Below are 13,829 nucleotides of genomic sequence, written 5' to 3' on the forward strand. Positions count from 1 at the left end.
AAATGACGTGCATTCTCTGTTTAAATCAATTCACCAAGATAAGATGTACGTCAAGTGAGGGTTCCGTTTTGATTTGACAGTAATTTCATCAGAACAATACATAGCATATGTCCCACAGCCTTACACAGCATTTTCCATTAGTTGATGATTTTGAAAAGTCTGCATATTTTTTTAAAAATTTATTTATGCAATTATTGATAAAACGTTTCGTAAAGTGAAATATCTGAGAATAGCGACGTACAACTCCAAATATGGGATCGACCCTTGGCTATTTTGAGGGTTAGTAAAAATTCTACAAAGCCGGAGGACAGATGCTTGAAACTCTTTTTGCAACCTTATAGCTTTCAACAAAACTGTATTCACATAACAAATGGCTGATAATGTGTAGACTCTGCCAGACTTAATACAAGTTACATGCCATGCACACTGGGGGCAAAATCGTCCAATGTTTAATGTAAAATGACCGTTGCATATCAATTATGTGATGTACCAATTGATAAAAAGTTCAAATAATCCAGCCCTCTGTAATTAATCAGTTTAGAGTGGCTTCATGATGTAACACTCTACAATAACGAGTTTACGAAAAATGTTATGTTAGGTTCACCTTTTTCGTTCGCCCAGTGTCAAGTCCTAGTGTTTCAACATTTCCTCTTACAAAATGTACTTTGTCATTGTTGCGCCTCGAGCTCTGTTCTCAGAGATTAGGCGCATAACATGTGTATTTTATTATCACACAAATCTTTATTTATTATTATTACCTTGTCAATGATAGGCTAAAAGCACACTCCTTTGAAACGTCTTTAACAGAGTGGAGACACATGTTCACAAAAAATGATTTAATATCAAAATGCGAATTGTGCAAATCGAGCATAAGATTGTCTGAAAATTACGGTACAAGGCTAGCTTTTAAAATGTCACATTCTGTTCATGAAATACATGTATCATGGCGAAGAGGTCGTACAGTATATAAACACTCACACACACACACACACACACACACACACACACACACACACACACACACATGCATGCATGCATGCATGCATGCATGCATGCATACATACATACATACATACATACATACATACATACATACATACATACATACATACATACGTACAGATGTCTTCGTGGGAAATTATAGTGATCGATACTACAACAGCACCGATGTTAAAACGGAGCAAAACACATAATTTGACTTCAAGTACAAAGTAATGACATCTGTTAGTTAAGTTTCATGCATCCTACAATCTTCAGACAGAACAAGAGAAAGGATTCTTAGCTCTACACTCTCATCTATATGTTCTGGACGCACCATCCACCACTCTCGAACATATAAATGAGAGTGTAGAGCTAAGAATCCTTTCAGTTCTTCTGTTTGAACATTACAGGATGCATGAAACTTAATAACATATATCATAACTTTATCCTTGAAGTAATTTGTATATATATATATATATATATATATATATATATATATATATATATATATATATATATATATATATATATATATATATATATATATATATATATATATATATATATATATATCAGGAGATAGAGAGCTCTTCTTGCTGGAAGAGCTCTGAACGTGGGCTCCTGGTTTGTCCACTATCACACTTGTAATATACGAGATTGTCCATGGAACTTTGGCAGAGTGGAAACGTAAACGCTTTGTGAGTGCCTATACGGACTTAGGAAGAAATGTACATCACTGTACAGCTATGGCGATGCAAGATATTTGGTGCTTCCAACAACCGGGCACGAACGAACGGGCACGGGCACGAACGAACAGTAGCTTGCCTTATTGGTCTCACTTTGAAATCAGTGTCACCTGTCGTGAGATACCTAGCCTTATTGTTACATATACTAGCCATGTATGGTGACGTAGAGACGAATCCAGCGCCCAAGCATAGCAATGCCAGTAAGTAAGCTAAGTTGATGCACACACTGCGATTTTATACGGCGAAACAATCGATTCCACGAGATTACGCAGTTCTAGTTCATCTAGAAATACCGCCAGTGGAGAAAGTAAAACAACGTGGTTACCATTACTTCGTGAAATAAAACAACTGAATGGTAGGATGGACAACTTATCAAAGGGTTTAATGCCGAGATACATGAATTAAATGAAGAAGTGCAGAAACTAAGCGGACAGGCGAAGGTTTAGAAGACGAAAATGAACGACTGAGTGACAAAGCTGATAAACTAGAAATGGAACTTGACAAACAACTAGGACAATCTAAACGAGAAAATCTAATATTTATGAGATAGAGCAGAGTGAGAGCGAATCTTGAGCAGAATCAGAATAAAAAGTAAAGTTTATTAAACGTAATCTACATGTAGGATAAAATATATAATTCGAAAGTCCATAGAATATCTGCGTCCCGTGCCAAACCACAGCCAATCGTTGCCAAATTTAGGCACGACAAAGATAAAGTGAAAGTAATGAAACAAGCCAGAAGTTTTAAGAACTGGAACAATGTCGATGGCAACAATAGAAGATTTTTCTTGAATAGTTTGAGAAAAGCACATGAAACTTTGAATCCGAGCAATTAAAGGGTGGCAAACAACTCGATGATATGGTATTTAATTCATTAACCGGCGTTGTTTACTTATTCCAAGATGGAAAATATCTTTTAAAATACACTTTACATAGTGGACTGACAGTTCCTCCGAATATTCATTGATCGTCCTTGTCTTGACAGTGGGCAGCTCCGGACACAGTCGCAATCATGGACTCGTCATCAACTTTGTTCTTCAGACGATGAGAACAGCAACAAAATTTCTTGATTAATCCCTCCCGGAATTGTTTGTATTTGAATACATATATGAAGGGGTTCAGTACCGAGTTGGCGAAAGCAAGAAGCACCACACAGTTAAAATAGTCAGCGGTGTAGCTTACTATGTTACTGACGTTGGAGATTAAAAACATGATACTGTCTGGAGTCCAGCAGATGACGTAAGCAAGCAATACGAGAAATAGCATCCTTATGACTTTATTGCGGGCTTGAAGTAGTGTTCCCGCTCGTCCTGATTCATCTCGTCGATCACGTTGTTGTATTTCTTGCGCACTCTTCCTCAAGCTTTGGACAATGCTGGCATATGCCCACACCATGGCAACGATTGGTATGAAGAAACTGACGAAAAAGTTGAAAACACCGAGGCCTATCCCTATTGAAGAATCCGGGTAGACGAACAAATGACAGCTGCCTTGGCTGTAGTGGTGAAAACTTACGAAGATAATTTCCAACAGAAAGGAAAACGACCAGGAGGTGGCAACCATTATGACAACATTCCTGTGAGTGTAATAAGTGCTGTATGAAAGTGGATGTACTATTGCGAAGTAACGCTCAAAGGTCACCAAGATCAAATTGAAGGTCGAGGCCTTGATGCTGACCCAGAAAAACACGGCGCTGAAGTATAGACGACAATACAACTCCCCTGCAGCGCCATCCGGCACAGTCAGGACAAACGCCTTGGTGGGATATCTCGTTGTAACTAGCTGAAAAGACGTTAAAAGGTCAGCAACGGCGAGGTTCATCAACAAGTAGTTTGTGAGGGTTCGGAGTTTACGGGTGGACAAAATTACAACAAGGACGATGGTGTTTCCGATGGTTCCGACAATCCCCATGACCAATTCGGTGTTATAAACATAAGCAGCATCTCTGAAGAAATCCAGTTCCTCCTCTGTAGTATTGTTCATGGTTGAACTAAACGACAAGACGATCTATTCGACGGAATAATGAGCAATGAAAGTTCCCGCAGATATCTGGCAAGAATTAATTAGAATTAGATCTGTTAAACGTCGATCGGACAGGTAATTCATCTACGGAACACTTCTCTTGCTACCGGCTTGGTTTTCGTTGTGTGTCGGAAAAATGAGATTTTATGATGATACAATGCCATACGTGATCCTGCAAACAAAGAGGAGAGAACACTTTCAGCTAAAATAAATTTTCATCTCATTTCATTATTGGCCAGATCGATGATAAATTGGTCGCTACGGGAAGCGAAATAATGGAACGTAATAATAACGTAATCGATCGACATTTCCAGTCAGCGAAATGAGAAAAGAATGCTGTTCAGAACTGCTAGAGGGTTTTCGCGGGATGTGACATGATTTTTGCAATACTATAGTTCTGCACAACTATTCTTGTTGAGAAATTTTATCTTCAATCATATCAAGTATAAGTGCATACATCAAAAGTCAGAACACCTATGATATATAGTGACACAACAAAGGTTGATAAATGTCGACTGAAACCAAACCATGTTTTTCTTGTAGGACAATCATTAACATCTGATTCCAGAGGATATATTGTTGCATAATGTGCCCAAAACAGATGTAAATAACACTAAAGTCTTTCCAACTCTTATTAAAATATTTTGTGTGGGTAGGAAAGCAAGTCACGTTTTTCAAAATTGTACAAAGACTGTGAGCTTTTGATGATTTAACATATTTGCATAATATTATTATTATCTTTGACATTAAATTAGCTCAATTTATTACATAAAGCTTCTGAAGCAAAACACCGCCGTTTGTTACTTTGCTGATTGATTCAAATTTCCATCATAAGCATGATATTGTTCGTTAGTAGTTAAGGAAGTCTGTATAGCACACTTAATATTCATATATTCATAAAAATTATGAATATTTAATGAGTTACATTATACGTGCATACATTAATGACGTAAACAGGAAGTACATTAGCATAAAAAGTATGAATAGTTTTACGTAATGATGACGTAGGCAGGAAGTCATCAATGACGTAAGCAGGAAGTACATTAGCATAAAAATATGAATAGTTTAGTGTAATGATGACCTAGGCAGGAAGCGCATTAACATTAATATGAATGTATTGGTATGATTATGACGAGGAGTCGGAAGTTCATTAGAATGAATGTGGAATACATTAGCATGATTTTAAAAAAGGGATGAAAGGGTTAATTTGCTTCAGGAAACTGAAAAAATTGTAGTATTTATGAATGAGCTATTGCCGTCACGCACCGGTGACTTTGACCTTCATGAATAATGTTCAAGGACAGGAACTGGTGAATTATGCATACCGGTAGTAGGGGGCAGGCAGCAACGTGCCCCTCTTTTGTCATTCAGGAAGTGAGGCGAATGAATGAAGCATACCGGAGCTACGTCGAGCTGTAACACGCTCTCAGGATGAATCACAAAGAACACTGGGATGTAGCATAATTAGGACTATGAAATACGTTGATTGATGGCATAGACGTAAGATTATTATTACTGTACGAATTTCTTTGACTGAGACACCGTAGTGTTTATGAATACTCTAGCGCTATGTAATTATTCAAGTGTCATATCTCAATGCGGTATATTGAATGCAGAATGAAGTAAGTGTTAATTTGCCATTGAGGTGTATTGTTTGGATATACATTCATTGGTATTGGCGTGAAATGAATTTACCTATTGTGGATGAAATTCAACACGGGGGCCAGTTTTACTCGAGAAGATTACTTTTTATTAGAAGTTGTTTAACCTGTATTCTGAAAATCTACGGTCATGTTTGTCAGAGTTGCTTTACTATTTTTTTACACCGTGTCAATGGTGATAAAGTGTTAGAAATTTTCTGGAAACTAGCTCTGGCAACATTCAATCCACCGCCGACATTTTCAGAACTTTGTGAAGTTAGAGATGAGTACACTTACAAAAGTTCCCGCGCAAACGGGATTAAAGTGAGGTTAGGACATGGTGTTTCTGACATTTCACACGTTTTCCAAAATGAGGTGCCATGGGAAATAAATTGCTTCTGCAACGATTGGAAGAACACAATCCTCACAAACTCACCCAAAGTTGATACACAAGTTGTAACAGAAGAAGTCCTAGAAGACGGAAATATGGCAGCCATTACAGGAGTCGCATCTCGCTATTATGGTGGTATGAACTCTGCATCAGCTAGAGAGGAACAGAGGTCATCAGTCGTCACTGAAGCAGAACGTGCTGCCGCTATTCTAGAATGGGAAGATTATATGGAGAACTACGAAGATGACTTTGAAGTCACACCCGATGAGGAGATAGCTGATTCGGAGAGTGGGGAGTATGGTGTATCGGAGGTATCTTCAATTGAAGAATATTTTGCAGGCACTTTGGGAAGCCAGTTATGCCAACTGGTCAATCAAATAGCCATCGAATGTTGCGAGGGCTGCAAAATACAACACCCATCACAAAAGAATCATTCCTGCCTGATGCTGCCAATCGCCGACAAAATATACAGGTATTTTGATCGGGCCGTCCAGAGGATAGACTTTGCGGACATTATAATCACGTTGAAGCGTGAAAGACCAGCAGAGAATTTTAACACACGGCTGTTGGACATATTGGAGACCTACAAGTGGATGTATCGTGCAACAACGGAAGCAGCGAAACTCAAATCCGATTTTATAGAGGACTTAATCGATCGCTTTGAACAATAGATTCATTTTGTGTCGCAAGTCAGAGGTGGACACTTTCTTATTTTGGAGGGGTTTGTTTGGGGTTTGTTTTTAGCTTTGCGTTATTTTTTTCGTATCATCATCGGTGTATGTTTATACTTTAGCCTTCTAAACTTGAACGGTCCTGTTTGCACTTGACTGAACAGTTGGACTTGAAGTTTCCGTCAGAGACTCTTCATGTATATGCAGTGTTAATTGATACTTTAAAACTTTTACTTTAAGACTTAATCATACTGTATTCTCTTTGTGTTTGTGTTTGTGTGTATGTGGTCTTTTCATATGATAATAATTTAAAACAGAAGGCATTCGGGGGTAATTTCCTCCAAGCAAATAAATAAAGTTTCATATCTTTTCAAGCAAATATTTCTCGTCGACTCATTCTGTGGAGAGCTTCCTTGTTGTCAGATTTACTACAACCCCACTACCCTACTATACCCAACACTATGGCCTTCAACACTGCACAAACCAATGTGAATGCCGAGACCATCCTCGCTTGCCGTACCGTCGAGGACCTCGATGAACTTTTGCTTCTCTGCGAAAGTCGGCTGGCCCCTGAGTTACAAATTTTAGCCATGAATGTACGATGTCGTCTGATACAGGAGGGGCGTCAAAGAGATGTCATCAGCGAGGACAGAATCAACGCCTGCCGTTCCATTGATGAACTTGATGCGTTACTGAAGTCCCAAGAAGGACAGCTGCCACTTGAGCTTCTCATGGTTGCAATGGATGTACGCTGCCGACTAGTTCAGCGGGTGGATCAACGATCACCCTGCGGTGAAAGCCGGGAGTTTCAGGTAAGTCCTCATGCAGAGGTAGAGCCTTGTTCATCCACTTTCCGGCCACAATGTCAAAACCAGCCAGTGATTAATAATATTTTAAATCAGTGCGGTGGAAGTACATCCGAAACCCTTGACGATGTGATTGAGGTAGGGAGGTCTCCAAACCGGCAACTACGAGTTGGGGAAACATTACCTGCCCCTTCCCCAAAACGTAGACGGGTTGGTGTGGAAAATTTAGAAGAGGAGAGGGTGGAATTATTTATTATCCGAGAGGTAAATGAGCGCTATGTTAAAAAATTTAAGACTACGGCAAGTGACTATGTAGTCAATTTTACCCCCGTGCAGACAAAAAACTTGCAACAGGCGTTGAATGCCCTATACCACGCATTTGATGCCCTCATCAGTAGCCTAACAAAAGGTATGAAATCAAATGATGTCGTAAGGCTTGTCTTGCGCACGCCGCATCTTGAAAGAGCAATCAATTTACCATTTGTTAGAGTGAGGGATTTCACTGTAGATAGGGTATTTGCTGAGGTTGCTCGCGTACTCCAATCGTGTGAGTCATTTGGCATCGATGACCAAGTGTTTGTGAACATAATTCACGTCAGTCTCCCAGAAGGTGGTAAGGGGCCGGTATTTAATCGATATCGATGCGTTCCGGCGGTCGAAGCGGTGCATCGTGCAAATTCAAAATACCGATGAAATATGTTGTGCTAGGGCCATAGTTACGGCAAAGGCAGGTACAGAGGGCCACCCCCAATATAAGCAGATAAGGAGTGGAAGAAACATCCAAGAAACTCTAGAGCGGGAACTACATGAGAGGGCTGGTGTGCCGATCGGTCGATGTGGCATAAATGAGGTCAAGCAATTTCAGGCAGTCTTACCCGGGTATCAAATGAATATATTTTCCCCAAAAATTCGGCTGACAATGGTATAATTTATTCAGGTCCACCGGCGGAAAAATATATCTACCTTTTTTACAACAATAACCATTTCGACGTCATCACCAGTATGAAAGCCATGGTAAATAAATCATACTATTGTGATAAGTGTAAAGTGGGTTACGATGAAAAACGTAAGCATACGTGTGAGCGTATTTGCCTTAATTGTAAGAGAATTCAATGCGACAACCCGCCTGTAGATAGGGATGCAAAAATCCATTGTCAGTCATGCAACCGTGTGTTTTACACTAAAAAATGTTTTGAATTACACATGAAACCAACTAAAACGGGTAAGACAACCTGCAAGACTTACTACAGGTGCCGGGACTGCGGTATCGGGGTGAATCGCGAGGACCCGAAGCGTGAAGGGGGTCAGCATTTCTGTGGGGAGTCAGTTTGTCGCACGTGTAATCGGTTCACACCTAGTGATCATAAATGTTACATGAAGACAGCTGAATCAAGGGAGGATAGACAAAAGAGAAAACTAAGGTTGAACGCAGCAAAAAATACACAGCTTTCCTCTCAAGTGCCCCCTCAAGCTTCCCCCGCTCAGCAATCGGTTAAGGAAAAGACCGAAGACCTGTTCATATTTTTTGATTTTGAGACCCGTATGGACCCTGAAACACGATCCCACATACCAAATTTATGTGTCACCCAACGTGTATGTACCAAGTGCCTTACAAATGAAAACATCGATGAGAGTACTCGCTGTGAAATTTGTGGGAAAAATCAAGAGATTTTTATCGGGGATGATGCCACCGATCAATTTTGCCGATGGCTTTTCACAAATGAAAATGCAAATGCTATTGTACTTGCACATAATTTGAAAGGATACGATTCTTACTTTATTATGCAGTATTTACTGAGAAACGGCGTAAAGCCTGACATAATCTATAATGGGGGCAAAATTATGAGTATAGTCGTATCACAGGTGCAGATTAAAATAATCGATTCATTGAATTTTCTACCAATGGCTCTTAAAAAGCTGCCAAAAGCTTTCAATTTACAAAACCTGCGAAAGGGTGACTTTCCCCATTTTTTTAACGTGGTTGACAATCAGAGCTACGTAGGGCCTATGCCCCCTGTAGAGTGTTACGACATAGATGGAAAGCATTGTGAAGAAAGAGAACAATTCCTCCGGTGGTACAATGAGATGGTTGTCGAGGGAAAACAATTCAATTTTAAAAAAGAGTTCATTGCCTATTGTAAAAACGATGTTGACGTGCTACGCCTCGCTTGCCTGCGTTTCCGCAATTTATTTATCAACGTATCCAAGGCCAATGCGAGAAAATCAAATCCCAATGACCCCGGTATATGTCCTTTCAAGAATGCAATCACAATGTCGTCAGCATGCATGATGTTGTTCCAGAGAAACTTTTTGAAAAAAGACACGATCGGACTTATTCCCGCTCAGGGATACACAAACCCTGTCCAGTATTCCAAAAGTGCACTGCGTTGGCTAAAATACATGGCCCATGTACATGGAGTGGAAATCAGGCATGCGGGTAACGGTGGAGAGTGCAGGATAGGTAGAAAGCGCTGCGACGGGTTTGTGGAACTGGAGAAGTTAGTGTTTGAATTTTACGGCTGTTTTTACCACGGTTGTTTAAAATGTTATTCCAGAGACACAGTAAACCCCGTCACAAATAAACCAATGGGTGAGATGAACGATGACACTGTGAGGCGCGCTGAAGGTTTCATTGAGCGGGGGTACCGCCTCCATGACGTATGGGAGTGCCAGTACAGAAAACAGTTGACAAACGATCCAGAAATGCGCGAATTTATTGAAAATCTAGCAATACATGACCCCTTAAAACCGCGAGACGCATTTTTTGGGGGCCGCACAAATGCAGTTAAATTGTACTATACCGTTCAACCGGGGGAGACGATAAAATACGCGGACATATGTAGCCTTTACCCGTATATTTGTAAATGGGGCACTTATGTAGTGGGCCACCCGAAAATAATAATGGAGGGATTCCCCGCTGATAATAACATTGATGGCTTTGAAGGGTTAATTAAGTGTGAAGTACTTCCACCGTATAAGCTCTTTCTCCCCCTGCTCCCGAGCAGGTGTAATAACAAACTGGTTTTTACATTGTGCCGGACGTGTTCTGAACGATCAGTGTCTACTTCTACATGTGGGCACTCAAACAACCAGCGATCGCTAACGGGTGTCTGGACGTCTCCCGAACTGAAGAAAGCTGTTTCCCTAGGATACAAGATTACAGAAATTCACGAGATATTGCACTATTCTGAAACAGCCACCTACGTCAAAGACACTGATAACAGCGGACTTTTCACCCAGTACATAAACACGTTTCTCAAGATGAAACAAGAAGCTAGCGGATATCCCGGCTGGTGTAGATCCAGAGAAGACAAACAACGCTACGCGGAGGATTATTTCCAGCATGAGGGAATACATCTGGATGAGGAGAACATTTCACCGAATCCTGGTATGCGCTCCCTGGCCAAGTTGCTTTTGAACAATTTTTAGGGTAAGTTAGTACAACGCCCCCAGCTTTCACTATCCACCTACATCTCCGATCTACAGACGTACTACGACATCCTCAATGATGACAAGAGGGAAGTACAAGATGTGCAGTTGATGAACGACGAACTGATTCACGTGACTTACAAGGAAGCTGACGAATTTGTACGATCCAGCCCGAGGTCCAATGTCGTCTTCGCCTTTTACACCACAGCTCAAGCCAGGCTGAAATTGTATGAGACACTTGAGAAGTTCGATGATGACCAGCTCCTGTACTACGATACGGACTCTTGCATATTCGTGAGTAGGCCTGGGCAATACAAACCCGAGTTAGGGTCGTATTTGGGTGACTTCACCGACGAACTTGGGGGAAATCACATCACTACGTTTGTGAGTGCAGGGCCCAAGAGTTATGCATACCAACTAGCCCCTGATAATGACGGAAGAGTAGTCACCGAATGTAAAGTTAAAGGGGTCACCTTAAACTTCAGAAATTCGAGTGTCATAAATTTCGAATCGATGAAGGCTTTGGTGACGGGAAGTGGTCCATGTACACTGGTAACAACTGAGCCATACAAGATAAAACGTGACAAGAAGAAGATGGACATCACCACAGAGGTACAGGAAAAGAAATTCCGGCTGGTCTACGACAAGCGGGTAATGTGCGAGAACTTTTCCACACTACCGTATGGGTTTTATAAAGCACTTGATGACGATGATGACGGGGATGTTGCGTTACTCGCATCGCTCTACAATGAAGATGAGTAGTTAGATATAAAGTCAAAAAGAATGCTACTTCCTATCATTCGTTCGAGGCATGCAAGACTTCAAGATGAGTGTTAAATTTGAGCACCCGTTCAATGCCATCATTGCTGGACCCTCCCAGAGTGGTAAAACTTACTTTGTGAAACAACTACTCTTTTCATCGGATGAGATGTTCTCGCCACCTCCAGAAAATATAATATGGTGTTATGGAGCTTTCCAACCAGTATTTGGGGAGATAAAGTCGAAATTACCCCGAGTTAACTTCATTGAAGGGTTACCTGGTAACCAGGGAAGACTTGTTGGATACCTCTACACAGAATTTAATTATTTTGGATGATTTATTGCAAGAGTGTGTGGATAATCGTGCTATCAGCAATTTATTTGTCAGAGGAACTCATCACCTGAACGCTTCAGTGTTATTCCTGGTGCAAAACCTTTTCCAGAACGGTAAATGTATGAGAACTCTGAGTCTTAACTCACATTATATTATAGTTTTCAAGAATGCAGAGACAGCTCACAGATTACCCATCTAGCCAAACAAATTTACCCCGGGCATGCTAAATATGTTCAAGAAGCGTATGCTGATGCTACCAGCAAACCCTACGGGTACATTGTGTTTGATTTAAAACCCCAAACCCATGAAGAGTATCGTCAGAGGACATCCATCTTTCCAGGGGAGGTGACATCTGTGTACGTTAAGAAATAAAATCCTACGCTGATTAGCCGGGTATCATTTCACCATGTCAAGTCGTATGAGGAAGCACGCGGACATACTTCGTGTACTCGCCAGTTGTAACGACAGACAACGACGAGGCATAATAAGCGGGGCCAGCAACGAACTACTACGGTGTATTTGTGAATGTTGCCACAATGTGTTAAGTGGCAATGTCAGAATTACTCCATAGAATAAAAAGAAGTTATCCCGCCACAGGTCAACCATTCGTAAACTAGCAGATAAACGAGAGCCTCTGGAAAGCAAGCGTAGAGTATTGATACAACGCGGTGGATTTCTCTCCATGCTGTTAGGTCCTATTCTCGGCGTTCTCTCAAGCCTGATCAAGTAAAACAGTCATTATGATGCATGCCAGGAAAATGGCTCTAGTACCTACGGCAATGCTGGAGCGACTTCAGGAAAAGCAACGGGACAGCACATCCCCGATATCACAGACAATTCATGCGGTAGATGCCGAGATGAAAAACATCCTACAGCGCGATGACTTACCGGAAGATCAGAAAATTAATCTCTACACTCAGAGTCTTCAACGTTACCTAACGCTTCAGGGGCAGAGGAAAGAGATCGGCCAAGAACCAGTACGCGTTAAGGTTGTTCAGGGCATCAAGGAAAATTCAATCAACAATGGACCCGAAACAGACGATCCCGAAGACACTGATGTCGGTGCTGAAACCCCCGCTACAGTCATTAGTGATGCGATTGACCTTGTACCAAAGACAATGAAGCGTCGCGCAATAAAACTTTTGGAAAAAATGAAATCACATCCCGATGTTATAAACTGGACTGATACTGGTGAGATCTCATACCGTGGGGAGAAAATAAAAAACAGCAATCTCGTTGATTTGATTTACAATGCTTTACGAGTTGGTAAACCCGGGGGACAGTTTAATCCCACAGGATGGCAACACTTTACGCGTGCACTGGCGGATATTAACATACCTGAAGTCCTAGTTACGAATAAAGACTGGTTAGCGTACATAAGGGGGCATAAGAATAAGGCCTCTCAAGAATCGCCGCTGACTTCGAGCCGTTTATTACCTATTGTATCTCAACCATTCACACCTCTATTAAACGATGACAATAGTGGCAATCAACTGAAAGCAGGTAGATCGAGGAGAGTTCTATCTACACCCATTAGAAAGAGAAAGACAACAAAGACTCGAATTAAGTGGGAGAAGTACTAATAACGGATATGAGCTATGATAAATCCCATTTCACTGTAAATATTCAAACAGACAAGCGTGCATTATTGTAATGTATTTTTTCCCATTTTTTATTTTTTCTATAGAACATTAAATTACATTTAAATCTTAATTCAATACAATGGAATGTCTCTTTTGTGTGTGTGTGTGTGTTTTCCCTACATCTTATTGATATGACTCCAGCATTGATTTTGAAACCTGTATAAAAAAGTCAGTATCTATTACTGGTGTAAATATACCAAAGCGTGCCTGTATAAAATCACTAATCATTTGATAATTCCAACTTTTCTCTGTGCTAAACATACTCTGTATCTTTGACAGGCTAATACCTCTACATCTATGAAGAATATAAAAAATAACATGCTGGCCGCACTCTGTAGCTAATGCCCCCTGCAATCCTACCCTGTTATATTGGTACGGTGTGCTTGAATTATTTTTCAAAAAATTAAT

The 13,829-nt window shown here is 40.7% G+C and overlaps 1 protein-coding gene across 3 annotated transcripts in view; it reads right to left on the minus strand.

The window, feature by feature from the left end:
• Positions 1 to 2,083: 2,083 nt before the first annotated feature.
• LOC139152641 (tachykinin-like peptides receptor 86C) overlaps positions 2,084 to 13,829 on the minus strand; it is a 39,593-nt gene continuing 27,847 nt past the window's right edge. For all 3 annotated transcript variants that reach the window (XM_070725892.1, XM_070725893.1, XM_070725895.1), the window contains exon 2: positions 2,084 to 3,920. In XM_070725892.1, coding sequence (XP_070581993.1) covers positions 2,687 to 3,709 — 1,023 coding nt within the window. In that variant the 5' untranslated portion in view covers positions 3,710 to 3,920 and the 3' untranslated portion in view covers positions 2,084 to 2,686. The remainder of the gene's footprint in view (positions 3,921 to 13,829) is intronic.

This window comes from Ptychodera flava, chromosome 16 (assembly GCF_041260155.1).
Source record: "Ptychodera flava strain L36383 chromosome 16, AS_Pfla_20210202, whole genome shotgun sequence".
NCBI classification, from domain to species: domain Eukaryota; kingdom Metazoa; phylum Hemichordata; class Enteropneusta; family Ptychoderidae; genus Ptychodera; species Ptychodera flava.